General features: G+C 58.5%; 1 protein-coding gene across 1 annotated transcript; it reads left to right on the top strand.

Annotated features, from left to right (window-relative positions):
* The first annotated feature begins 737 nt into the window (after nucleotides 1–737).
* On the top strand, nucleotides 738–27570 carry MAPKAPK2 (MAPK activated protein kinase 2). The gene is made up of 10 exons (XM_075173943.1): nucleotides 738–986; nucleotides 21391–21530; nucleotides 23249–23313; nucleotides 23952–24031; nucleotides 24140–24266; nucleotides 24776–24851; nucleotides 25049–25173; nucleotides 25463–25548; nucleotides 25658–25738; nucleotides 26036–27570. Exons 1-10 carry the CDS (start codon nucleotides 738–740, stop codon nucleotides 26177–26179), a joined length of 1173 nt encoding a protein of 390 aa, XP_075030044.1. The 3' UTR covers nucleotides 26180–27570.

A 27570-nucleotide genomic window follows, 5' to 3' on the forward strand; every position in this document is an offset into this window, starting at 1 on the left:
GCTTGTGGTGGTGTTTACACCTCTTGTCTTCCTGGGAACTGGTTATAGACGGAGCGATGGGTGAACAGGGTGTTTGGGCACCGGCGGTTCCTGACCGTCAGGGCTGTCTTTTGTCGCGTTAGGGATGCTTTCGAGACACCGGGGGGACGCCAGACCTGTTAGCTGGGCGTCACTGGGGGGGGACTGGGAACGCCACGACCTGTTGACATCCCACCGCGCCTTTCACTAGAGCGGGGAAACAGCCGGTCTGGGGGCAGGGGCTGAGACCCGCACCCCGCCCGGGCCCGGGGCTCGCCTCCGCCCCGTCATCGCGATGTCCCGCAGCCCCTTTCAAGCACGGGGAGCCCCGGCCAGCCCCCTCGGAAGCGCAGGAACCCCCCAGCACCCCGGGGGAAGCGGCGGGGCCCGCCCGCGCCGCCTCCCCGCGCCCCCCGCGCCGCCCCGGCGGGCGCAGGCCCGGTGCCCGCCCCGCCCCGTCCCTCCCCCGGCGGCCGGGGCCGGCCGCGGCGAGGCGCTGACATCAGAGCCGGGCCGCGCCGCGCCGGGAGGAGGAGGAGGAGGAGCCGCCGCCGCACCGGAGCGATCGCTCTTCTCGGGGCCGGGGCGCACCGGCGGGGGGCGGCGGCGGCGGCGCTGCTTCACCCCCCCCCCACCCCGCCCCATCCCGCTCCCGCGGGGCTCCGCCGGCCGCGAGTCCCGGAGCCCGCCCGCCCGGCGCGGCCCGGCCGCCGCCCGCCATGCTCTCCGGGGCGCCGCCGCCGCCCGCCGGCTTCCCCAGCCCGCCGCCGCCCCAGCCGCCGCCGCCCCCGCCGCCTGCCGCTCCCCCCCACGGGCCGCCGCCGTTCCCGGTAAAGGGCGGCCTGCAGATCCGGAAGAATGCCATCACGGACGACTACAAGGTCACCACGCAAGTGCTGGGGCTGGGCATCAACGGGAAAGTTTTGGAGATCTTCAGCAAGAAGAGCGGCGAGAAGTTCGCTCTCAAGGTGCGAAGGGGGCTCCCCCCCCCACTCCCCCGCCGGGGCTGCCCGCGGGGCGGGGGCGGGGGACGGGGACCGGACGGGCGGGCGGCTCCGGGCTGCCCCCGCCCCGCCGCCGGGCTGCGGAAGGGGCCGGAGGAGCGGGCAGCGGCGGCGCTGACAGTGATGGAAGATGTCTGCTGCGGGAGGGGGGTGTCCCGGGTGGGGGCCGGGCACAGGAAAACGGGCAGCGACAGCGGTAACCGGGAGCGGGGCGTGCGGTGGAGCCGACCGGGACAATGGAGCCGGCTGCTGCCCGTCCGGCCCGCCATGCTTTAATTTATTTTTTTTCCCCATTAAGAGCACTGTGACGTGGCTTTCTAATGTGAAACGAAGCGAAATGACATCTCGGTAACCCACCTGGGAGGGCCCGGCACGGAGAGGAGCCCTCGGCCCGGCCGGGGTCACCCCACGGGGTTTGCATCTCAAAACGCGGGGTTCCCTGCGCGGAGCCGCTCGTAGCACTCTGCGTAACTGCAGGCAGCTGCCCGGGTGTCCCCGTTTGACGGCAGGTCTCTCCTGGCTCCGGCTGTACGAAACGGCGTGTAATACCGAGCGGCTGTCGTCCCCCGCTTCAGATGGGGAATATTTTAGTGGTGGTGTGTTTATCCCTCATCCGTAACTTGCTTCTGTTTGAAAGATATGGATAAATAGTGGCTGCAAAGGTCTATTTTAGCACACCCTAGGTGATGTGACAGTTTCCTTGTTTTCAAATGATTTTTTGGGCGAAGGGGGGGAGCGTGTCTCTCCCTGCCGGAGGGACTCCGAGAAGTTTGAATGGATTCACACCACGCCAAGCGCAGCGCTGGGTGATGCGGGTACAGGCAGTCTGCTCGGCGGGAGCGCCGTGTTCTCTAGCATCGATGCAATTTGTGCCCACACATGAGCTGTTCAAACCCTTGGCGTTATCCTGAGAACTGTAAAGGCTTAAAAAACCCCACCTAAATCCATAACCCCCACCTCTTTTGTTTTTAGAGCTGCCCATCTGTTGGTATCTGGGATTCCTAACCTGAATGAATGAATGAACAAGTGGCTTTGGAGGCACAAGTCACGCCATGGCGGTGGTGGGGTCGGCAAGGGACAGTGCTGAACCCCTGCGGTTAAGGAGGGGGGGGTTCAGTTGAACAATGTAAGTTTGACTTTTCCTTGGGAAACGCAGGCATTTCTCATGAGCAGCACCACGTTGTACTCCAAGACGACATGTATTGTCATCTCCTTTGGTTGGAAATTAGTGAAATCCTCTTCTGTTTTGACAGACGGGCTCCTCCTCGCTTCTGCAGTTGACTCAAGTATTTAAAGCGCCAATTCCAGCACTTCCCTTTCGCAGCCCTGAAAGGGGAAGGATGGCAGAGGAGACCCAACGCCAGCGGTTCCTCTCTGCCCCAGCACGGGTAGGACGGTTGGGGCCTGGGCTTCGTGCCATTACCCTGCCCGTACCGGCGTGCGGCGGGGTCAGGATTTACTGGCACGAGTCGTGTTGGTTCCTTGGCCGTGTTGGAAAACCTCTTGGAGCACAGGACTTCGCGTTGTAATGTAGGAGGGTGCTGCAGAGCGTCTGCACGGCTCTTGGAGGGTGAGGTATATTCGACGCTGAATTTCTGTTTTGGAAAAGTGTCGGTTGTCTTGCCTGTCCCCTGCCCCGGCCTCTTCACACGTCCCTGCCGGGGAGAGAAGAGTTTAGCTGGGCGGTTGGACGTGTCTCTGGCTTTTCAAAGAGCAGCACAGCTGCTACTGAAAGTGATTCCTTCCAGCCCCTTAAAAACTGCTACGCTGTGAGTTTGGGCTCTTGGACGAGCTGGTGCATCCCCAGCTTGCCCCGGTAAATGTGAGCTAGAGGCTTGCGTTATTTGATTGTTATATTTGGGCTGAACTGCCGAGCCCAAACTCGGCGGGGGTGACTGCCCTAGACGCGATGCGAGCTGACTTCATCCCCTCCTCTGGTACGCAGCCGGGATAACGTCTCTGTTAGAGACCTGCGGAGAGGTATTTGGATCCGAATTACTCAGGGGCTGCACCAGTGTGGAAAGATGACCTAAAGCAGGATCCACAGAAGTGATTGCATCGAGTTGTCATGTTTCAGATGATGCTTAAAAGAATCCTGATGGCCCATCGCCAGAAGCCACAGCTGAAATCTCTCTGTGCTGCCTGCTTTGGTTGTGCAGCAAACCTTTCCATTTGGAATATTGCTCTTTGCATTTACTATTCCAAAGTCTTGTATGAAAATGCAGTCCTCCACTGGAGGGAAACAGTTGTGTCTCTCCCTGATATTAACAGTGTCTTCTAGTTATGTTGTGCTTCCTCTTGGATCATGAGCAACTCTTCTGTTGTTAAATCTCTTTTTCCCAAATCGAGAGATGCATTTAAGTTAGGGTTTTGCTGAGAGTCACTTTGCTTAAGCGAGCTTTTCAGTGCTCTGGGAGAGTGTGAGCTTGGAGACATCGTTCCAGCAGCAGTGAACATGTTACAGCTGATTTTCTCCTCCTTCCCATGCAATAGGCCGTGGCAGAGACGCATCATTAGATAAAACGTGTGTGATTTGATGGATGGTAGTTTTATTTGAGGTGTAGTACCTAGGTGAAAACAGGAGATACTCCTTTACTTTTCTTCTAGATCATTATTGTTTATTTCGCTAGTTTCCCACCCCCAATTTTATTTTATTTTTTGGTATGGAGCCATACCTGAAGTGTGGCATCCCTGAATTATCTGGTGGGAGGCAGGCCACCGGCAGTCCCAGTCACCCATGACTTGACCCTGTTTGATGCGCGGTGATTTACTGCAGGGTGGGAACATAAAGTCCGTGGAGAGGTGATGAATGGAACTGAAATGCAGGGTCTAGGTACCTTTCTTCCTTGTACCTTGGTGTGATTTTTTATTAGGCAAAATTAGGCTTGTAATTTCTGTAAAGCCTGCTGTATGTAGGTCACCGCTGACCTGACTTGGCGTTGTTCATTGTGGTCAGGCTGTTGGCATTAGTGACGCAGGCTGCGACGGTGGGGCTGGGAGCGAGGTCTGTCTCGCCTACTGCAAATTCCACTTTTAAGACTAATCTTTAGGCAAGATCCTGGGTTGACGGCTGGCTCTCTTAATTTGGCGAGGAAATCGCAGGTAAGCCAGACCAGAGAGCAGGGGCCGGTAATAGCGGGTGGCGAGTTTTTCTCTGTTGTACGCATCGCTTGATGGAGCTCTTCGTGGAGCAGGTTTCCTTTAAAACAAATTAACAAACCTCACTCCTAACCCCAACTTCAAAGCAGGAAATCCTCACCTGGATTGGTGAGCTTGGAAGAGCTGGAAGAGCTTCGCAGGGCCGTGGAGACTGCTTGCAAACGTGCCCCCTCGCTGGCAGCCCTGTTTCTGCAGCATCCTCGGTGCTCCAGGGCATGTTTGCGAAACACTCTCAGTCTCGCTCTCAGCCTCATCAGATAATCTGTGAGCGATGGTTCCTCCGATGGAGAAGGAGGAAGGAGCCCAGTATTTTTGCGGTTTATTATTCTTGTAAGATGCCTGTCGTGGAAATAGGGCAGGCGTCTCGTAGCTGATAACTGAGCAGCTCTGTGGATGAGCGTGTTCGTGTAGCTGGTGGCCTCGTGCTCTCTCTGCCGTCATGGCTAGGTTCGTTACAGAGACGTTTAGAGGAGCAAAGCACCCTATTTCCCGTGGCTTTCTGTAGTTTCATTTGAGATCAAATGCTTTGTCCCCCAGAAAATCCAGCTGGAAAAATAACCCCTAAATGATGGAGTAGATGAAGATCCTGGGCTCACGCTCCTGGGAAACAACTCACTGTCTGCTGTGCTTCTGCTCCCCTCTCAGTGGGGGGATTTTTTTTTTTAAGCTCTACCATGTATTTTATATAACCAGAAATGTCTTCGCTGTGGCCTTCTGTGCAAGCCATGGTTGAAAAGCTGTGGAAAGTGTAGTGACATCACTGGGACTTTTCCAAGGCAGTGGTTTATTATCTCATTGACCAAAGGAGTCTACTGACTTGGGGTTTGGGTTTGTTTAAAGAATTTTGGATTTGCCTTAATCTCTTCTAGATGCATTACGTGTTCTAAGCAGTCAAATCTATGACTGTTCTGAGCAGTCAAACCTACGGCTGAGATGGACTGATAACGGCCTGGGAGCAGGGGCTTGGTTTTTGCTTTGGCACACACTCAGGAAATGGCAGGGTTCTTCCTCTTAATAATAATCAAATGCCATCAGTCGTAGGTCTTGCAAAAGAAGATCGGTGTTTCCCACGTTTTCAGAGGTGGGGAACTGAGATGCAGTGATTTAATGAAGGTTTTGCAGCCCGTCAGAAGTGGGACCGGGCTTAGGAGCTGAGCTGCTTGCTCCGGGATGAATCCTTCATGGGCAGCCGTCGCGCAGGATGAAAATATGGCCCCTGTGTGTGTGATTTAATAGCCAAATACAGCCAGGTAAAATGCTTAATTTATCATTCACACTGAGCTCCCGCTGGCCTTGGCGAGGTTTCTGCCATCTGCCAGCGCACGGATCGGGAAAGCCCGCTGTACGGGACAGCGCTTGTCTGCCGGGCTGCGGAGGTGCTGGCTCTGCCTCCGCGTAGCGAGCGGCGGAGAGCGGGCGCTGAGCTTTTCAGACACATGTTGTCTATCCCAAAGCACTGTGTGTCTTTAAAGCAGTGTATAAATAATAACTTGAAGCTGCGCAGCCTGAGAGCCAGGTCTCCTACTGCGTTTGCTGGCACAGGTGATGAAAACTCCCAGAAAGTTCCTGCCTAGGAAGCCTGAAAGAGCGAATTGGTGACTTCTCTCTTCTCCGAAACCTCCAGGATGTGCTCTGGGATCCGACAGAATGAACTCCTGATGAGCTTGCAGGGTGATGCGGGTACGTGGGAGGCATCCGGAGGAGTGGCTGGGTCGGAAGCGGCTGTTTGGCCGTCCCTGCGGCACGGGGAGCAGCGTGGCTCTGGGTTTGGCGTCTGGCATCTCCTGAGCCTTCGTGGTGGGCTCGCGTGCCCCATGCTGGGGTGGTCCGAGGGCTTTGCAGCAGAGGCAGTAACTGATGCTGTTTTAAAACCCATCCCTTTGCTGGGGTTTGCATTCTCTGCTGGGAGCCTGGGAGGAAAGAGCCCTCTTTCATTAAGAAACCCTTTTCTCTTGCTAGCTCCGAACGTAACCGGCTTCCCGACCTGCAGACGGCCCTCGCTCGGCCACCCGCTGCAGAAGTCAGGCTCCTCTCCAAGCACAACTGGCCCCGCGCGTCTGGCCTCAAGTTGCAGCATTCAGGCAGCATGACCTCACCTCCTGGTTTCCAAGAATAACGCGCGGCCTCCCCTCCGCCGCGCCGGGGCTGTCTGCAGCGGGCGAGGGCGGCTGCCGCAGCCTGGCATGGGCCAGCTTTCGGGGCCCCGCTTTTGCCAGGTGCCCCCCGGGCAGCCCCGTGTCTGCCCGGTGCCGTTCAGCTCCTCCCCACTTTGTGGGCGGGGGTGCGGGTAGCGGAGGTGAGGCAGGAACTGGGAGAGGGTCTGCAGGACCCGGTTGAGCTTGCAAGGCTGGTTCTGGAGGAGGGAGGGTTTGGGGGGGCTGGATCCGCGAGGACCAGGGCGATCCCTCCGCCAGCTGCAGAGGCTGGCGTGGAAACACAGCTTTACCTGGCCGCTCCCCAAGAAACCTGTTTCAAGCCTGGGCAGTCATATTGAGTCAGTGTTTCAGCGTGGTCCAGAGCTGTTGAACATCATGGTCATCTCTGGTGGTGACATTGGCGTTGGATTTTAAAAGCCCCTGAGTCCCGTATCCCACTGAAAGTGGGTCCCTCCGTGGATGCCCCTCGTCTTTCATGGCTGCAGGATGCTAAAATATATTCTGCTTTCAGCTCTGGCTGGCAGGAGGGCTGTGTGCGTGACCGGTGCCTGGAGGCTCGGTTTGGAGAGGGCTCTCGTCTCTCCGGCTGGTTCCCCTACGGAGGAGGACGGGGAGCAGTGCGGGGGTTAGAGCAGGGCACGCAAGAGCGAGTCTGAATGCAGAGAGCTGTAACAGCCTTTCAAGCTGTTGTTTCTTTGTACCTCGTGGATGAGTCATTTCAAAGATTTCAGCCTTTTAATATCTTACCAATTTGAGGTAGGGATTATAGCGAAGCGGCAGGTTTAATGGTTGCATTAACTCGCTGTTTCCTTCGTGGCCTCGGGAAGGGACTAACGGCCGCGAGTCCATGAGTGCTGGTAGATCCCCCTGACCTGAGAGGACCTGCAGCATGAGCTTTGCCGGAGACGCTGTCATTTGGAGGGTGTTGGGACAGTACCTGCTGTCGGGAGGGGGACACAGGACGGGGTACCAGTGCGGCTGCTCTCTGAGCACTGCTGGGAGCACGTGGAGCTTCGCTGCAGCTCTGTCTTCAGGCTGATGCTGCCGGGGAGGATGACAGCATCTTCCCGTGAATTAGGGCGTTACGTCGGTGCGCGGCTTTGCTGTGACAAAGTACGCTCTCCCAGCGGAGAGGGCAGGTGAGCACGTTGGCTCAAGCAGCCTGCAGCTGGCATGGCGTTTGCCATCGTATGTAATGAGATTATTTAAGCCATTGGCGTCAGGGCTGCATGTGATTATGTGCCTGGCTGTCCAGCGAGCTGTAGCCTAAACTAGAGATAAAGTTCAAAATGCAAACCCAGATCTGAATGTTCCTGGGGCGCCCAGCCAGGCTGGGACTTTGCAGCTCTGCTCTTGCTGGATATCCTTACCCGGTTTGGGCTATAGATTTGGGATCAGTGGAGGGATGGACTTGTTTCCTTCGTCATCATAATTAACTTTGCTGCCTTGCTTTGTGTGCCCCCGGCTGCAGCCAGCTCCCCTGGGTGCTCCTCTTGAATTCAACCTCTCCAGCTCTGCTGCCCCTAGAAGAGGGGGGTAAATTGGGTTCAGGGTCGTCGTTGCCATATGCCTCTCAGGCTGGAACAGGCTAAATCTGTGTAACAGCAGGTCAGGAATCTGTACTGTCCCTGTCCCGAGCGGTACGGCACCTCCTGGGTTTCTATGGGGTAGACATGAATGGGAGCATCTTCTGCTGAGCGTTCAGAAATGGCACAGCAGTTCTCCCCATCTGCTGTCCTCCCGGTGTCCTCTGGCCCTGGTACACGGCACTGAGCTAGGGCAGCCTCTTGAAAGGCTCCTTGGACCTCCTGCCAAATGTGTGTTTTCAGGGAAATGCGGCTGGAACACAAGCTGGGGCTGCTGTGGAAATTTGGCAGCGCATCCCGTCAGCCTGCAATTCCAGTAGCCGCAGCTCGTCGCTTCTTGCACCCATAGGTGCGGGTGGGAGCCAGGTCCAAGCGGCGCTGCTCAGAAATGGGGATGGCATCCTGGGCATCTCGGTTGGGCTGGAGGGTGGAAAGCAGATGCATTCAGATCCAAACAAACCAGAAAGTATGCATGTTATCCTCAGCCTACTTTAAAAAAAAATAAATAAAACAAAAAGCAGGGAGTTGGTCTGGTAACAGGGATATGTTTTTGTTTTCAGTAATAATGACAGCCTTATTGCATCTACCAGCTCAGTGTTTAAGACTGCTTCAGAACAGTTTTAACATATTATATTTCCACTTGTTTTAGCAAAAAGGCAGGGGCCGTGCTTGCTCGCAGGCAGTCCCGCTGTGGGTGTCGGCGACCTGTCACCCACGGAGTGCTGGCTCCATGGCCCGCAGCTCCCGTAGCTGCTGCTTTAGGATTTGGCTGGGCTGTGGGAGCAGTCGTAGCCTGTAACAGCCTCCTCCCGCCAGCCCGGTCCCCTCCAGGCTCTGCTGTGACTCTCTCTTCCTCTTCAGCCATTTCGCAACCTCGCTGCCCATTGCGCTGGGCAGATTGCTGAGAAAATCCGGGCACCTCTTGCATAAGTGGCTCTGCTGTGGCGCTGGGAAGGGCGGGCTTGCCAGGAAGTTTAAACCCAGGTTATCTCCTGGAAGTCATCAGAGCTGCGAATCCGGCGTTTTTGGGTGGGTACCTGCCGTGCCGCGGGCAGAGCAGCACCGACGTGGGGGCATGGCTGTTTCGGGGAGCCTGGGGGTGTTGCAGCCCTCGGCCGGGCGCCTGCCTGGGCTCCCACGGAGGACATCTTCCCCCTTGCTGGCAACAGGAGCTCAGCAGAGGCTTGCCAAGGCCTTTGCTTTTGTCCTCAGTGCTTTTCCCTGCGAGGAACGACCCTGTTCCCAGCGTGAGGGTCCGCACGTTTATGTTGGAGCAGGACGGCTGACGTCTCCCTCTCTGTCTCCCCTCCCGCCTTGCTTGTTCCACTTTGGGGAGGAATCTCCCAGTATCTTTAGTTGTGAGGAAGAGCGACTGATAAAGAGCAGGTCCCTGCCAGGACGCGAGACGCTCCGTGGGTGGTGGGAATCAGCAGGGAAGCGCTCCAGGTCCTGGGGGGGTTTGGAAGTGTCCTGGTGCTCCTATTCCCCAGCTCCTCGCTGCTGGAGGAGACGACCAGCCCGGCCCCGGGTGCGTGTTGTTAGAGATGCAAATACCGGGCTGATGAAGCCTGGGTGAGTAAGATGCTGAGGAGTTTATGAACGGATTAAAATGTGGTCTTTGCATGCTGCTGAGCAGCAGCTCCGGCGCCTCCCGGGCGGCTGCAGGGCAGGAGGGCTGGGGGCTGGAGCTGCTCCCTGGCAGCTTCGGAGCAGGTCTACGGCTGACGCCCTTCGCCGCGGTCTGGAGTTCACGGAAGATGATGTGCTCCGTGTGCCTCAGCGTGCAGTGCTTTTGGCTGGTATTTCTGGGCTTCACCTCGAGGAACCGAAGGGCAGGGAGGGCTCCAGCCCTGCAGGGTCCAGCTAACGAGAGCAGGGAGAGTTTTCTGGCTGCTCTCGGTGTAGCCAGGTAATTCGGTTTTGCCAGGCTCTGGCAGTAAGGGCAGCCTGTGCTTGGCAGGTCAAGCACCTCTGGCTTTTACCAAAATGTCCCTTTCACGACTCTTTCTCCGCAAAGACTGCGCTGAAACAACCAGGTGAACGTCACTGGAAGGAAGGTTCGGCTGGGACTGATGGTGATGCCTCGAGGGTTTTAGTGACTTAACTCCTAACCAGCAATGAGCATCTGGATCTTGTACCCACCTCGAATCCAAACCCTCCCAGCAGCCTTGGAAAGAGCCTTAAACTTCATTGTGGGAGACATGGGGGTAATGCAATGGGGGTGATGTTCATACGGGCCGTTGAAGCCTTAATTTCTCTTTCTTGCTTAGGAAACAGAGGCTCTGCTGACGGGAGGGGTTGCTCCAGGCTTTGCGGGGCTGCAGGGTTGGTGGCAATGCCAGCGCTGCTGCTTACCAGCGTGCTGCAGTCTGCTGCAGGGGCTGCACGGGGAAAGTGGGGGCCGCTGGAGCCCTCGGGTGGGCGGGCGGCCGAGCCGCACAAAGGCTGCCCTGTCTGCTCTTTGGTTCCCCCCAGCCCTAAGCCCTTTTCGTGAATAAGCGGGATTGAAAAAGCTTAAATTCATACAAAGCAGGGCCTGGGAGCCCCTGGCCAGCCCGGAGAGAGCAGCTCCCCCCTGCCCGCCCCATGCCCCGGGGCTGGCTCCGCTCCCTGGGGGGCCCCGGTTAACGCTGCCCCGGGACGAGCTGGCGTCTGTAAGGCTGGCTGGCTGTCTGTCGGGTGAGCTTTCTTTTTAAAGGCTGGGTATGGGAATGCCCAAGATGAACAGCCCGGCCTGCCGGGGGAGCAGCAGTAGCTGCAGGAGTAGATTTTTTTGTTTGTTTAAATGTCCCTGCTTTTATCCTTTTATCCCCTTTCCGTTGTAATCTAACAGGCAAAATGTGTCCAAAGCGCTTGCTATCTGTTGTATTTGGTAAGAAACCAAGGAGCCTGCTGGTAAACGCTGTCTAGCAGTGGGGTACTGGGCAGCCACGAGAAGATCAGTGAGTCTTTCCCAGAGTGCGTGTCCGTTGTATATTGAAAAGATGCAAGAGCATAAAACCTCTGCTATCGACCCCTTGCTCTGTGCTATTTTCTGTTGGGCAGGACCTCTTTGTGGGAGCAGCCTCTAGACACTGGCGCTTCCCTCTCTGTAACGCCCAGGGGGAGAAAGTTTCTCCTCTGATGGTGTTTTCGGAGGTGTGTGCACCCAGGGAATTCGTGATGAGTTTTGCACCCTTGTTGGCTGAGGTATTTTGAGGTTACGGCGCTGACCGGGACGCTGGTGGTCCGGGCTTCACCAAACCTCCCGGGCTCTGCGGCTGCGCGGCTGCTGCCGACAGGTGCCGCGGAGGCTCTCGGGGCTGCCGAAAGCCTGGAGGGAGCTAATAATAGCCACCGTGTCCTGAGAGCTTTAATGAGGTGCCAGCAGGATGCAAAGAAAGGCTTTTTTAAAATAGAAACGCAACTGTGTTTTCCTCCCGGCTGAAAGAGTATAAGGATGGCTGGTGTGGAGGGAAGAGGGGCTGGCGGAGGAAGAGCACCCTGCTCGGGCTTGCGGGGTGCCAGGAGGCTCTCGGTTTTCATTGCATTGCTTCAAGATCCGGGATTTCCCCTAAAATACTAACTGCAGTGGTGGGTAAAGTGGGAGCGCGTGACCAAAGGTAGTGTTGGGTCTCAAGTCTGGAGTTGTTGCTTGGGTCTTAACCCAGGTGGGTTCGTTGCAGGCGGGTGGTCCCGCCAGCTCTTCTGCAGGTCCTGTTAGGCTGGGGATGCCCAACAGCCGTGCGGTGGGAGGAGGAAGAGGAGGAGAGCAGCCTGGGGTGCAGAGACAGCCTCGCCGGGGCAGGGTGGCTGCGGTGAGCGAGAGCCACGAGCGGCTCTTGGTGAGCAGCTCTGCCTGGGGGTGTTTGGGGGAGATGGCGGAGGAGAGAGAGGGCGGTGGGTGGTGCGTACCGCTGAACAGCTCTTAATCACCCAGTGGGGTGCAATCCTCCCCTTTCCCTCTGCCCCTTCATTAGCATCCCTTCTCGTTACAGGCCTTGCTGTGGGTCAGCTGCAGCAGCTCCTGTCCCTGCCGGAGCACCATCCGCCCTGTGCATCCCCGGAGGTGGGCTCATGCATCCGACTGCATCGGAGCTGGTGGAGCTGGAGGCTTTATGTCTGTTTTGCTGTGTGAGAGGTGGAGAGAGGAGGGTGGTTGGTGGCCGCAGGGCCAAAGGCATGTCACGAAATCCCCATGTCACTCCTGTCCTGGCCTTCCCCTGCACAAAACAAACCCCGCTGTCAACAAAAGCGGTAGCCACCCAGCACGGGAGCTGTTTATCTTGCACAGGGAGGAGCCGCGGTCCCAGCCCCGAGGCCCTGGCAGCCTCCAAACTGCTTTGGCCGTCGTGTCTGGTTCACCCTGCGGGTGCAAGCGATGCCATCCCTTTAGACTGGCACCGCTCGGGAGCCTCCGAGGTTTCATGTCGGCTGCCGGGGGGATGCTCCTCTCCGCAGCCCTGCAGGGATCGCCTGGCAAAGGCAGAGCTGCCGCCTCCGTGTCCTGCCCCTGCATCGGGGGACTCGTCACCTCGGGGTGACCTGGGGTGCACGGGGCGCCACGGCTGGGGTGTGCGTCCCTGGCCTCGTCCCAGGGAGGGGTTTGCTGTGCTCTGGTGGTGACAAAGCCCATGACGAGGGTGAAACTCTACTAAACAAACAGCTAAGGAAAGGGCAGAATGGTGCAAAATGTGCTGTTGTCATTGAGCTTCGAGGGCACGTAAATGAACCCTCCTCAGGCTTGGCACTGGTAGAAGAAACGCGTCCCGAGGCCAAACCGCTTCCAGTGCCAGGGGGTGAATGGTGCTTCAAGAGTGGTTGGCCTCGATGCGGCTTTGTGTTTTGCTTTTTTTTTTTTTTTCTTCTTTAAATATATATATTTTAATATATATTTATTTACACTGCTCTAAGATCTGTGTTGAAAGGCAGCAGGCAGGATCGCTGGGCTGGGAAGGGGTGGCAGCCGCCCAGCTGTCCCGCAGTGGGTCCTGCCCATGGACTGACCCCGAGAAACTTCATTTTTGGGCTGAGTGCGAGCCCAGGAGCGTGAGGCCGGGCTGCCGGGAAGCGGTGGGTGTTTGTGGGGCTTCTGGCAGGGCTTCGTGGTTCCTCTGCTTGCAGGTGTGGGCGGTCCGAGCCTCTCCCCCTAAATCACTTCCAGCTTTAAAATGAAGCAGTTCTGGGATGTAGGTGTGGGCAATCCCCCCAAAGCTGTCCCTGGGGTTGGAGGTAATGGCAGGGTCGGGCAGGGTTGTCCCCAGGATTGCTGTGAGGCTGATGGAGCAAGGGACCCAAAAAGATGCTTCGAGCGCCTGGTGCTGTCCGTGGGCTGCGTGGCGGAGGCTGAGCCGGTCCGTCTGCCTGACGTGCGAGGGGAAGCCCCCGGCCGCGGTGCAGAGGGCTGGCGGAGGCGGCACCGCGCCGTGCCGGGGAGCGAGGGTGCCGGCGCGGTGATAAGGGGTTTTTCAAGCTGTGCCTGCGGGAGGGAAGTGCAAAGGACATAGGTCAGCGCTGAGTTAATGGTTTACATTAGTGTTTACTTCTGTATTAATCACGCCTGCGAATATCAACCACTTCCTATCATAAAAGCACATATGTGCACTTTTCCGTTCACGAGCTTGCCAGCTCCGGTAGGAAATCTGGCGAGGGAAGGGTTGGGAGGAGGAGCTGACCCCAGCCCCGAAGCTTTGCAAGGAGGCGGCAGTACAGGGGCTGTGTGTGGAGCAGATCCGCTGGCCACAGCTGTGTCTCACGTGAAGATGCCTGTCCCTCCCCTGGCTTCTCCTTTTGCTTTGTATTGGGTGGATAAAAGACCCCGACGGCTGCAGCGTGTCCTTGGCGGGGGCTGCAGCAGGATGCCGTGGTTCGGTTTGCAGAGAGGGGTCTCTGAGCATCCCCCTCCCAGTGCGGCTCTGTCCGGAGCTGCGCTGCAGCTTCTGCCTGCCCGAGTCAGCCGGTCCCTTCCCCGCGCAGACCTCCCAGCCCAGCGTCGCAGTGGCTCCTGGTGGGAAGTGACATCTCCGATGCCCGTAGGAAGGGATGGGCTGGGTTGGGGCATTTTGGCCATGATGACCCCCTTCCTCCCCGTTGGATTCACGGGGAGGTCCTGGAGGTCCTGGCCAGGGTGGTGGCTCCATCGCTCCAGCCAGGTCTGCTCCCTGGGACCTCCTGGGATGTCCCCCAGCGTGGCAGGACACGGGGTCCTTGCTAACCATCACTAATGCCTGGGCTGATCTTGGCTCCTAACGCCAGTCCCGGTGCCTCCTGGAGAGACAGCATCAGGTCACCAAAACCCAGTGCTGCTTCTGCTGTACGGGGAGAAGAGGATATGCCAAAACAAAAACCTGGGACTGAGTGGGCCCTAATTTTGTTTTTCTCAGATATGTGAAGCTGAAACTATTTATTTCTGTTCATTAAACATCAACTCCAGCCTGCTGCTGGTGCCGTGAGTCAGTGGGGATGCTTTGTGCTGCTGCCTTGTTGCCATTTACCTGCTTTGACTTTTCCGCATGAGTTTCGCAGCCCCCTCCTGCCCACCACCTCCCCGTCCCCTCCCTACGCCCTCGTCCCCAGCGTCCCCACCGCGCTGGTGGCCCTTCCCTCAGCATCCAGGGTGCTGCTCCTGGGCACCCACTTCGGAGCTTCATCTCCTTGAAATCAATGTGGCAAGAATATTTTTGCTGCTGGGAAATGGGCTCTGCAGAGCGGAGCTGGCCGGGGGCAGCGCCCCAGTTGCATGGGGGGCACGGGCCCCTGGCAGGTGGCTCTTATTTAAGCCAGGGCCTCTCTTCTGCTCTTCGCCTTTGTGTGCCTGGAGAGGCTTTTGTTGCAGCCTGAAAAGGCTGAATAGCTGCCGCATCTGTCGCGGGGTGAGGAAATGCTCAGCAGATGCCCTGGGGAGGAGGGGGCTGCGGGGCGGGGGGTCCTGAGCATCCCCCCGCTGTGGGCACGGACCCCCGTGGGAGCTGCGGTTAGGGGAGCTGGCAGCGCGCGGGGCACAGAGGGTTGTGCAACCGTTGCGGGCAAGCGAGGCCCCGGTGCCGCAGGTCTCCTTGTGAAAGCGCGGTGCAACAGCCGCCTCTTCCCTCGCCCCATTGCAAAATCGCCCGCAGGAGCAGGGACGAGGCCGCCCGCTCCGACATCTGCCTCCGCGAGCGTGCTGGCTGCTTCTGGCGGGGTTTTTAGCTCGCCCCTCGCGCGTGCAGCCTCTTCGTGCCTGGCTTATTGCTTGTCTCCGGCCGCGCGGTTGGAAAGCTTTCCCTGCGCTCGCCGTGATGGCTCTGGGTCTTCCTCCGAGCGTTCCGATAATTCAGACTCGGAGAATGCGGCCGAGCAGCTCGAGCGTGTGCGTCAGTTCGCGTTTGCCGGCCTGAATTGCGTCCCCAGGCTTGCTCCCTGTTTGTAGCTCTTTCTAATCTGAATAATTCTCTCTTGCTGGGATGCTTTTTCCAACCTCTCCATCTTCCCTGAGACAGGTGAATGTGGAGGATGACCTTTTGTTCACGGCGATGGGGCATGAAGCCACTAATGCACGGAGCCGGCCGTGCTCGTGTCCTGCCCAAACGGTCAAAGCCTCCGCATCCGCCCGGGCGCTGATGGCACCAGCCACCATCCCTCCAGAAGGCAGGTAGCTGGTGGCTGGTTCTGTCCTGCCTTGCAAACCGTGAGGCTCTGATGAAGCCATCTCCATCGGGGAGCAGCAGCCACCCTTCTAAATAGCCACCCCGGCGCGGCAGGCTGGGGCACGCTGCGGGCAGGATGCTGCGGGACCCGTGCGCGGCTTCTCCTCCGGACACGTCACCTCTCCACTCTGGCTTTCCCCAGGTAAAGTGAACGTGAGGATGAGGCTTTTGCCTGGTCTGTTGGGGCTTAAAGCTCTTCAGGCAGGGACTGTCTGCGGCTCCGTGTGCATGGGCAGAGCAGAAATGATCCCTGGTTTAGGAAAGTCACATCGCCTCTGTCTGAGCACTGCTGGTCGTGGTGGATGTAAGCAGTGGGGATGGGGTTAATGTAAAGGTTTATATAAGAGCCACGATGATGTGGGGGAGGTTTCCTGAGCCGCACGTTTAGTCGTTACTGCACTGCGATTGAACTATGAATTACCCTGCGTTTGGTAACATAATTCCTCTTATGGGCTTTGGGACTCGTGATGTTACTTTTCTTCTGTAGTTAATAAACAGTAAAAGTGGAACAAAGCTTTGCTGCTTCCGTGCCCTTCTGCTGCTTGCTCCCTCCGAACCGCCTCCGGCAGAGGCTGGAGCAGCTTCAGGACTGTGGGGTGATTACCTGTGGGCTCCCCAAGTGTGCTGGCATTAAAGGCAGAAAAAAGACACACGGGAGATGATCAGCTTAATCCAGGTCCCGCAGCGCTGTGCCTCGTCGGGTGGGCGCGGGGGCGATGGGGGTTTGCCTTCCCAGCGCTGCAAGGTGGGAACAGCACGTGCAAAGCGTCCAGCACCGGCTCTACAAACGTGTTAAGCAGACGCCAGTTGGCAACCAGTTCGCATGGAAAGATTAGAAAAGGCAAATCCTTTGAAGAGAAACCCTTTTGCTTTATTAGGGAAAAAATGCTCCTTGCCCCCTGCTAGCCTGGTCAGGGGAACCTGGAGCCCACGTGTGCAGTCCAGGCAGGGAAACCTCTGCTCTGCTTCCCTGCTGATAACTTGGGAGCCTGCCTTTCTTCACTGTAGGTTTATTTTTATTGCAACGTAAGAACGATTTAAGTTGCAATAAAAACCGTGGTGCAGACAGGTCCTGAGGGGAGCTCCTCGGGGCGGCGCGGGGTGTGGGCACGCTCCTGCGGTTCCTGTTGCAGGAGGTTGTCAGAGGGGCGGTTGCCGCACGGGCAAGGCATGCAGCGTGTGCTGCCCTGCTGGGAACCGAGGTGAATCGGGTGTGATCAAAATACACAGAGAAATAAAAATACCCTGCCTGCAAGAGCAGCTGGAGTGCCCGGGGTGAGCGTGGAGCCGGAGCAAAGAGGGGCACCCTGGAAAATGAACAGCTCGACGTGCTGGTATGTGCCTGATCCTCAGTTTTCATGGAAATTGCCTGTGGGAGGTGAGTTTTCTCTTGCAAGCTCTCGGACAGGGCTGTCTTGCCAAGCCGAGCGAGCGCAACGTGTTCTCGTGGCTCGCCGAGGGGCTGCGGTGGTACCCCCGGCGAGGAGCAGCGGGACGGTGTCGTTTGGGACCTCCTGCCGTGCCAGTGGGGTAAGGAGCTTCTTGGGCGAACCTGCTGTGATTCATGGCACATCATCCAGGAGGAGGCGGCGAGACTGAATCAGTGGTGCCTGAGGATGCGCGTGGGCGAGGGAACGTGAGCGTGGGCGGCTCCAGCCCCCTTGTTTTCTCCGGCGTCTTCCTTCCTTCCCCGCGCCCGCCCGCCTTTGCTGCACTTGGCATGAGATGATGGGGGAGAAATTCAGCTCGACATGCTGCCGAGCGAACGGGACAGAGCCCCCAGCCCTTTCGCTTAAGCTGAAGCTCGTTTCCGATGACCGTGGGGAGCGGCAGGGCTGGCTGGAGCCCCCTCGGTTTGCAGCCCCGTTTCTTGCACCGCGGGGGTGGCTTGCCCGGGTTTGGGTTTGCTGGGAGGGTGCCGTCCCCCTCCAGACGCCCCGATGAGCTGTTTTGTTTTTAGGAGCCGCTTCCAGGGTTTGTCTTTCAAAGGTGGTGAAAAGCCGGGAGCTGCTGTGGGAGCCTGGGAGGAGGCTTTGCTGCCGGGGGGGTCCCGAGCACGTAGGAGGCAGGGGCTGGGCTGTGCCGTCCGCTGACGGGGCCGGCTGCGGAGCCCTCAGCTTGAGGGTTTTAGTGAAGCTAATGAGTGTGTTTAACTTTGCACATAGCTAATTTCTCTCGCAGCATGCAATGGCTCCTAGGGGAGCTGGGCTGAGCCAAGGCACAGGATGGTAGCAAACATTGTCTGCCGAAATCTCGGAGGCGTCAAGCTGTTGTGAGGAGAACTGAAATGTGGCTGAAAGCTGAATTTCCTCCCTAATTGCGAGGAGGGCGGAATGGCCCTTTCCCGGCTCTCCCTCCTTTCCTGCAGGCAGGTGCCCCGGTGGGGAGCCCAGGCGGGACGGTGCAGGGCTCTGGGCGGCACAGCTCTCCCGGCTGTCCCCTGTCCCAGGCGGTGTCGAAGGGACACCTGGACACGAGGCATGCTCTGGCAGATGAGAGGGGGTTCGGAGACCTGTGCCGGCTGCAACGCTAGCATCTAAGGCACCTAACCTGTAACGGGAAACGCACGCGACTCCTCTGTGCGTGACACAGAGGTTTTGCTCAGAGGCGGTGGCTGAGCCCCTCTGCAGCGCTGCCCTTGCCCCTTGTCCCGGGGACACTTGTGTAACTCGGGGATCCGGTTACTGCCCGCTGCGGTGCCTGGGCTGCTGGAGCGCTCCGCTACGGCTCCGGAGAGAGCCCAGCAGCGATTGCGATGCTTCCCATCTGAAATAATGCAGAGTTTGATCTCCAAGGAGCCCTCCCTTGGAAGGGGAATAGGAGATAACAGCGATGGAAAAGCTGAACTGAGAGGAGCTGCGGGCTGTGGGGGTTTCCAGCGGGTTGTCTGTCTGCTGCCACCTCTCCCCTGCAAAGGGTCAACTCTGAATTGTGCTCTGGATTACTGCGGTTGCAAAATCTCCTGCTTCTGAAGCCAGTGTGGGGGCACAGTGTCCCCAGGCTGGTACCCTCAGCGGGGGTGGGATGGGGGCAGCTGACCCTTGCTGAACCTCAGGGAAACACGAGGTGCTTTTCCCATTCCAGCCTCCTCGTTGCAAGCCAAGAAATAGAAATCTTTCTGCCCTGGATACCGGAGCTAAATTAGGGACCTGGGCAGTGTTACCACACACCCCCAAATGCGTTTGAAGCGGAGTTCCCGTGACCAGAACAGCGGCTGTCACGCCAGGACGGCACCCACTGGTGGTTTCACTGCTGACTGTGGCCGAGGAAGGAGCGGGAGGGAAAGTCGTCGGCTGTGGGAGCTGTTGGCTGCCGCCTGAAGAGGAGAAACTGGTGGAAGCGCTGCCCTCGCCCTGCCTGGACCAGGAGCGAACCCTTGCACCGTGCTCGGCACGTCCCCAGCTGCACGGGGCGCGGGGAGCCGGTGCTTTGTGCCGAGGGCAGGACGGAGGTCGGTGGGTGATGCTGAGCCTGTGGGTTGCTTCTACCATGGTTTGGGCATCGCCATGTCCCTCCTGCTTCCCCCTGCTGCGGTAATGGCCTTCCCCACGCAGCCTCATTGCGTCTGGCCTTCAGCTCCCCATCACGCCGCTGTCACCTGCCACCGGGAACATTTCCTAAATAGAGCAAATCATTCTCTTAACGAGGCTTAATCTGCTCCTCTCCCAGCCGGGCGAGCAGCCTCTCCATCGCCTCTGCGTCCCGCGGCTGGAGGGGAGCGGCGGGAGGCCGGCTGGTGGTGCAGCTGAATTGCAGCCAGGGCGTTCTGAGCGCGCTGGGGCAGCTGTTTGCTCGCCTGCGGGTGCCTGAGTACAAAAGCAAACGTCAGGGCTGTGCTGGTACAGGTAATGGAGGCTGCTGCCTCCTACTTCATTAGAAATGCAATTAAGCTCCTTTAAAAGCGCTCTGAGTGACCTCTAAAAATTGGATATGTATTTCTGTACGTCTCCTGTTTGTCTTGTGCAGAATGATGTTAACCGTCTGCTTCCTGCTGTTCAATTTTCCCAGCGCGTAACTACAAATTGTTTTTTTCTCTTCAGCTTCCTGGCTCCCCCCGCCAGGCTCTTGGAGCGGAGCTGCAAATAACCAAGCTTTTCTCCAGGCCCTTCCCCTGCCTGCGCAGCTGATGGAGGGGCTGGCGCTGCGCTCGCTTACGCTTCGGCAGGGTCTGGTTTTTAGGGTAATTAAGCAATAGAGAGCAAGGAGGGGCTGTCCCACCTCCTGCCCTGTCTCCCTTTTGCCCCGAGGCTGTCGGTGCAAATGGTGTCAAACGGTTTTGCAAAGGGTGGCTTGGCCACTTTGGCCTTTACTGAGCTTCCAGATGGTTTGATGCCAGAAGCCACCCGCGCCCCGGCCACCGGCACGGGTTTCCTCCGCCTCGGGAAGCAGGAGAGCCGAGGAGATGGGAGAGGTGTGACCAAACACCCAAGTGCTGGGGTGACGGGTGGGTGGCCGAGGGGCGCATCCTATTTGTCCCTTTCCCCGTGGCAAAGGGCAAGCGCTGTTGCAGGCAGGAATGCAAATTGCCGTTACTCTGCCAGGGCTCATGCAAGCGCCGTCAGCGAGCATTTAATTTATAAACAGGCAGCGTGCGTCTTTTGGGGCTGCAGCAAGCATTAACCCTTGTTCCTGTGAAATCCCCCCTGCGGCAGAGGGGTCCTTGCCATGCACTGGGCACCGTTTTGGGTCCTGCCAGGCCAGCGAAGCATCCCAGGGGCTGACGCTCCTCTGCTTGCCAGCTGGGTGCTCTCCTTTGCCGAGCAGCCCCGGAGCTCGGATGGGAGAGGGCAGAGGGGCAAGAAGTACATTTCTGTGTCTGTCGTGGTAAAAAGACCAAATCTGCTGTTCCCTGCCAACACACACGGGGGGTGGGATGCGTTTCCACGTGCCCCTGCCCACTGCTGCACCGAGGTGCAGACCTGCTCCAGGGCGTTTCGCCGAGCCCAGCCCCGAGAGCTGCTGGAGACAGGAAGGAAAATGAACTACGCTCAAGATAGACACGTTTGTTGCTCTATATTTAGGAGTATAATAATTAAGGCTGGTTGTTTATCCTGACAAACATGGTAATTAATAGTCTGTGGTAGACGAGCAAATCCTTCCTGCACCTGGGAACTGTGAGTTGTCTCTGGGAAGGGCGAGGGCCTTGTTAAAGAGCTGCTGCTGCTTGTGAGAAAAGCTGCTATTTAGGGAACATCTGGCTGTTTGCTTTGTCCCCTCCCCAGGCACGCGTGGCTGGGTGCTGGTGGCCTCTGAAGCCGCGGTGAAGGTGCTTACGGTGCCCAGCCCGCGTAAGGGCACAGAGCAGGAGGGTCCTGCCAGTCCCACGGAGCAGAAGGCTGATGTACGGGAGGTGATGGGTGGGCAGTGGGTGGGCAGTGCTGCCGGGGGGCTGCGAAGAGGAGAGCGAGGATGCTTGGCGGCACCCAGGGGTGCAGTGGTGTAGGTGCCGGTGTGCAGAATTTTGCTCATAAATGCAGTAGGAAGTCTTGCTGGTTGGTGGCACAGGCTGGCTGGGCACTGGGGAGGCATCTCGGGGGGCAGGGAGGTGGCAGGCAGCCGGGATAAGCTTTTACCAGCCTTGGAAGGGAGGGCAAGAAACTTATGAGGACGGGTGGCTTCGTGCTCTTCCCACTAGATGGGGGTGGAGGCATTGCACAGAGCGTGCCGGAGCTCGCCTCGACGCCGCCGCAGAGAGCACCCGCGCTCGGCCTTCGCCCCTGCGTCTTCTCCGGGTGGGCACTGTGCCAGCAGCCCGGCTCTCCCGGGGGGGCTCAGGGCTGATGGGGTCTCGCTTCTCTCGCAGATGCTGCAGGACTGCCCGAAGGCCCGCAGGGAAGTGGAGCTGCACTGGAGGGCGTCGCAATGCGCGCACATCGTCCGCATCATGGACGTCTACGAGAACCTCTACCAGGGAAGGAAGTGTCTGCTCATCGTCATGGAGTGGTGAGTCCCCGGCGGCACCACTGCGGGTGGGCTCTCCCTGCAGAAGCACCCGCAGCTCTGCGGGGCAGTGGGGTGATGCTAAAAAAGGGGGTGAGCACCTTCCTGTACCCCAGGTGCTGGGGACCCCAGGGAGATGCTGTGCCGGGGGATGCAGCCTGCGAGCCGTAGGGATGCAAGCCCTGGAAGAGGTGCTGCACCGCTGGCGTTGGAGGGACGGCGGGGAGCTGCGCTGGCTCTGAGTCATTCTGAAAACTCGCTCGGCTGTCGGGAGGCTTCGGGCCTGTGGTTCTCGCTGCAGATAGATCATAACCAAACTCGCTTTGGCCATTGAAAGTCGGGGTAGTCAGCGGGTTCCTGGCACCCCAGCAGCCTGCAGTGGGGTCCGCTGGGCAGCACGCAGCCAAGCCGTGCTGATGCCTCTGTTAACGCCATTGCACCCCTTGCAGCAGCAGTTGAGCGACTCTGATTCGGGTAGATGTCTGATATATAACCTGGGGAGGAGGAGGAATGAAGGGGAAAGTATTGAAACCACATCCCAACCGCAGCTGTGATTTGATGCAGCTTCCTTGCCAAAACCTCTCCTCTGGCGAGCCGGCAGGGTGCCTGGGGGGGCAGCGGGTGCAAGGAGCGCCGCGAGCAGCGCCGGGGCAGGCGGCACGGCAGCTGCCCGAGCGGCTCTTGTGTGGGAAGAGGCTTCTGAGAACCACACCGGGACGCTGGGCAGCCGGGGATGGGAAAAGTTTGTGCGGCGCATCTGCTTGTGTGGGAAGACAGCAGTAGCTGAATGGTAGGAAACGAGTCCCCGGGGCAACGACAGCTCCCTGCAGCGTGTCTCTGCGACAGCTCCCCGCTGTCCGAGGGATGCTCTGGGTGTAACGCAGAGCAGCGTTTGACTTCAGCGTGAGCACGGTGTGTCTCTGGCATGCTCCGTGCAGCGGTTGGCCCCGGCGGCTGCGCGCTATCTGTATTGCAGATGTCCAGCGAACGTCAAGGGTGCTGGCAGGAGATGCTATCTGTGCTGGGGAAACCAGAAACCATTTCTGCTCAAGTTAGATAAGGCAGGGACGGGAAACGCCTTTATCCCTGTTCTCATGGAGAATTATCCCTGATCTCCCTCCTGATCTCTCTGGGAGATGAGTTTTTCCTTAGGGGACCTGGGGAGCCTTTGGCTGGGGAGGGAACCACGCCAAGGTTGCCACGGTCCTTCTCCAACATCTTTGGTGAGAGCTTGCTCTGCTGCGGTGGGGTTCAGTCTCTGTCTCCCCCATCCCATCAGTGAGCCCATGTCAGTGCTGCTGACACCTTGCCCATGCCGCGATCTTTGCTCAGCACTTCTGCGCGGGGTTAGCACCCCGGCAGGGCGGGTGGCTTGTGAGCTGCAGGAGGCCAGCTGTGCCGGGAGCGCTCTCGCCACGTTCGAGCCACGTTTGCTGTCTTTACTGTAAATGAGTTTCTGTGGGCTGGTGGGGAGACCACGTCCGCTTGTACCCGGCATCTTCGCCACCAGCGCGAAGCCTCTGCCCTGCTCATTTCTGGAAGGAGGAGGCTCTGAGATGCCCCGTGCCCAGAAGCGCCGACCCAAGGGCTTGAATGGAGAAGGGACTTGTTTCTTGCTGAGCTCGTGCAGCTCCTGGCTGAGCGTCAGAGGTTTCAGTACCGCTTGCGCCGGGGCGTGAGACGGGCGCTGCAGCATCTAACGCCGCCTACTTCTCTTCCAGCTTGGACGGCGGGGAGCTCTTCAGCCGAATTCAAGACAGGGGAGACCAGGCCTTCACAGAACGGGGTACGGAGCCCATGGGGACCTGGGGTTTCATCTTTGGACCATTTCTTGCTGTTTATAGGAGTGTCTCTGGTCCAGCTCATTCGCTCTTTTGAATCCCCAGCAGGGTTTTGCTCCTGGGGAATGAGGAATGTGGGTGCAAGTGGCCCTGCTTTTCGCGCTCACTTGAGAGCAGGGTTAGGGGATGTTTTCTCAGCTGCCCCTGCACTTTGTCCATCCCACTCCAGCCAGGAAAAGTGTCCACATAACCCAAACCCCGAGCCCGTTGTCCCCACATCCCGTGGAGGACAGCTTTCCCAGCTGGTTTCCCTGCAGATTTGGGGTCCATACTGGTGCTGGGGGCTGGCTCAGCGCCGCCCCCCTCCCAAGTCCCTCCTTGGGGCTTGTGCAGTTGGGTGTTGGGATCAGCGGCTGGAGCCTGCCCCATCCCACTCCTGGGAGTTTCTGTCCCATTTGCTGCAGGCTCCCGACCCAGGGTGCTGGGGTGGGTGCTCCTGCTTGGAAAGGGGGACTTTGGGTAGAGGAAACCTCTTTGGCCTCAGCCATGCTCTTTGGTTCCTGGTCTGTAGAGTAACCCAGGCAGTGGTGATCATTGTAACTTGCTTATAAAGGATTCTGATGGGGGGTTTTTGTTGCTTCAGAGGCTTCAGAGATAATGAAGAGCATTGGGGAAGCCATCCAGTACCTACACTCGATCAACATCGCGCACCGGGACGTGAAGGTACCGTGCTGCACGCTCGCCCAGCGGTGCCGAGCCCTGCTTGGCCTGTGGCCATGCCGAGGCTGCTCCAGCTCTTCTGCTCACTTCTTCTTCCCTGTGTTTTCACAGCCGGAAAACCTCTTGTACACCTCCAAAAGGCCCAATGCTGTGCTAAAACTCACAGACTTTGGCTTTGCTAAAGAAACCACCACACACAACTCCTTGGCCACTCCGTGCTACACGCCGTACTACGTGGGTAAGTGGCTGGGGGGTCTGAGCTTGCAGGTTTGCAGGGCTGGAGGGCAGAGCCGGGGAGGTTTGGACGGTGCCATGCACAGCCCATCACCTCTGCATCCAGCCTGGAGCCTCTGTCGCAGCGTGGTGTTGCAGGCGACTCCTGTCTGGGATGCTTGGGACTGGGGGCTGCTTTGGGTGCAGGTGGGTGCTGTTTGCCGCTCACTGGTGCGTGCGGGGTGGGCTGCTCTGAGCGCGGTGTCGGTGTGTGCAGCCAATGTGTTGCATACCTGTGCTGCAGCCTCCCTTGTGTTGTGCTCGAGGCTGCGAGGCAGCATCACCCTGCACCGTTCCTGCCTCTGCTGCCTTGCATGGCCACGCTGAAGCCTGTGCAGCAGCGCATTGCTCTGAGCAGGGCTGCAGAGACTGCACGGAGCTGCAGGCAGCTCTGTGGCGGCTCCATGGGGTGGTTGGACCCCTCTCGCCTGGTGCTGCCACTTTGACTCAGGACTTTGTTTCTCTTTTTACCAGCCCCGGAGGTGCTGGGCCCCGAGAAGTACGACAAGTCCTGCGACATGTGGTCCCTCGGCGTCATCATGTACATTCTGTAAGTCCAACGGGTCCCTCTCTGTCCTGCCGGGGTCAGAAGGGGGGGTGCAGCTTTCGAGCTCATCTGCTGGCTGGCAGGGCTGAACCTTTCCCAGTCGCACTGCTCCTGTCCTGGCACTGCCCCGTGCCCCGCAGGCGCTGCTGGGGAGGGTTTGGGGGTGATGAGTTGACTCTCTGCTCCCTCTCTCGGTGCAGGCTGTGCGGGTACCCCCCTTTCTACTCCAACCACGGCCTGGCCATCTCGCCCGGCATGAAGAAGCGAATCCGAATGGGCCAGTACGAGTTTCCCAACCCCGAATGGTCCGAAGTGTCGGAGGAAGGTAAATGTGGTCCCCGTGATGGCTTGTCCCCGGGCTGAGGTCTCCCTTTGGGGTCAGCCCTGTGTCCGGCAGCGCTGCAAGGCTGGAGGAGCCTGGGCACGTCGTGGGTCACCTCTCGGTGATGCAGCAGCTTCGCCTCTTTGCTCGAGGGGTTTGACCAGGGTGAGGTCTGTGGCACGGAGGGGACGGGAGGCACGTGCAGGCATTTTGGGGCCGCTGGCTTGGGTTGGAGCGCGGGGAGAGCCACCCCGCGACCTGCTAATGCCCAGCCCTGCACAAACCCTTCCAGTTAAGCAGCTGATCCGCAACCTGCTGAAGACGGATCCAACCCAGCGCATGACAATAACGGAGTTCATGAACCACCCCTGGATCATGGTGAGTGCAGGGTTGATGAAGCAGCGGGACGGGACGGGGATGGGGATGGGGCAGGGACAGCGTGGGATGCCTGCGGCTCTCGGCCGACGCTCCTCCGCTCTCTCGGCAGCAATCCATGCAGGTGCCCCAGACCCCGCTGCACACCAGCCGCGTGCTGAAAGAGGAGAAGGATCTGTGGGAGGACGTGAAGGTAAAACCTCTCTCCATTGCTGTCTGAAACGCTCTGTGCCCCGGGTGCTGTCTGGGGACCATCCGCTTCTGCCTTCTCACTGCAAACCGGGCTAATTCGGGCTCGGTGCGAGCGTGCTGGCTCCGGGGGAGATCTCTGCTCGGGAGGGGGCTGGAAAAATTGGCAGTGGGACCCTCAGCCCCTGCTGCAGTTTGTTCCTGCTGGGGGTCGGAGGGGGGCAGCTGCCCTGGGGGTCCCGGGGGGGCTGCACCCACATGGGGCTTTGCTGACGGTGCTGCCTGTGCCTCCTGCCCGCAGGAGGAGATGACGAGCGCGCTGGCCACCATGCGAGTGGACTACGAACAAATCAAGATCAAGAAAATCGAAGATTCCTCAAACCCTTTGCTGATGAAGAGGCGGAAGAAGGCAAACCCCACCGAGCCCGCCACGCTCCCCCACTGAGGGTGCCCCGCGCCCACCCGCCCTTGAGAAAGCAATAACTATATATATATATTTTTTAAGAAAAAAGACAAAAAGAGACTGTTATATCAAGCGCATGGAATTCAGACATTTATACCAGACTAGTTATTTTTAGCTACTCACCTGTGTTTCTGACCTTTCCGGAGCAGGCGGTAAGATCCCCCCGTCAGATCCACACGCTGCGGCCGGGGGTTTTGTCCTGTAGGTGAATGCCGCCGATAATTGGATTTTTTTTTTTTTCTTTTGTGAAACAGTTTTGATTTTTATTTTTCTTCCTTCCTTCCAAAGACATGGAAATTCCTGTGGTGACCTTTTTAGGATATATAACATATAAATATTTTTTAAAAACTACTGTAGAGCTGAAACCCAGACAGCGTGTTCCCTGCGTGGGTGCTGGCTAGAGATGGGCTTCGGGCTTGGGAGCGGGTCGGGGGGGCCGGGGAAGGAAAGCTGCCTTCTCTCCCGTTCTGCTGTGTGTGGCAGGGCTGGCGTGGGGGGTCCCCGTGGACACCGTGCTTCTTCGCTGGCCTGCAAAACTGCTGCTTTTAAAGCATGGTAGCCAAAAACACCCCCCAAAGCCCTCCCTGACCTGGAAGCCTTGACTCTACCCGGCGGCGCGCAGGGCTCCCCACGAGTGCCGTCTGTGTCGCTGTCTGTCTGTGCGTGGGGTGTGTGTCGTGTCCGTGGGTGCGGAGCTGCTCCCCCCCGCCGTGGCCACCGCAGCCTGTACCTGTGCCTGGAATCCAGTTCTGACCTCAGGGGTGGACGGGGGGGGGCCGAGGTGCGAGCAGGACACCAGTGCCCCCCGTGTCCCCCCGCTCTGCGGGGACGTGGGGAAAAGATGCTTCCCTGCCGCCTCTGCCCGCAGCCCCCAGTGCTGGGGAAGATGCCGTCCTGGGGGTCCCCGGGGAAAGGTGGTGGCACAGGGAGGGGCTGGAGGTGGCGCGGGGCCATAGCTTGAGCTGGGACGGCAGCACTGCCCCCTCCCTGGCTGGGGCTGGGGGTCCTGCTGCCCCCCCGGCGCGGCTCCTGCCGGGGGGCTGCTCCTGCCGCTGGCTCCCAGGGACTGGGAGCGATCCTCCGCTCCTGGGAGCAGGATGGCTGCTCTGAAGTCTTTAGTCCATGAATTATTATTATTATTATTATTATTTGTCATAATGTTTCACTGCGTTAAATGTGTTCGAATGGGGAAAAAAAATTTTTTAAGGCAATGTTTAGTTTTTAGGTGATCTTTTAGACACTGTATGGAATTTTAATTTGTTTTAAAAACCGGTTTTTATCCTTTTTTTTTGTTTTGTTTTTTGTCTGTTGGCTTATACTAATCTTCCCGGTCTGCTCTTCAGTCCTTTGGATTAAAGACACTTAATGCGTCA

This window comes from Calonectris borealis, chromosome 26, assembly GCF_964195595.1.
Source record: "Calonectris borealis chromosome 26, bCalBor7.hap1.2, whole genome shotgun sequence".
Taxonomy (NCBI): Eukaryota; Metazoa; Chordata; class Aves; order Procellariiformes; family Procellariidae; genus Calonectris; species Calonectris borealis.

Excerpts from the sequence above, each read along its gene's own strand:
- MAPKAPK2 (XM_075173943.1), top strand. The coding sequence starts at position 738 with ATGCTCTCCGGGGCGCCGCCGCCGCCCGCCGGCTTCCCCAGCCCGCCG. Across the intron at positions 23,314-23,951 it reads CCAGGCCTTCACAGAACGGG|AGGCTTCAGAGATAATGAAG; the intron begins GTACGGAGCCCA and ends TTGTTGCTTCAG. Across the intron at positions 24,267-24,775 it reads CTACACGCCGTACTACGTGG|CCCCGGAGGTGCTGGGCCCC; the intron begins GTAAGTGGCTGG and ends TCTTTTTACCAG.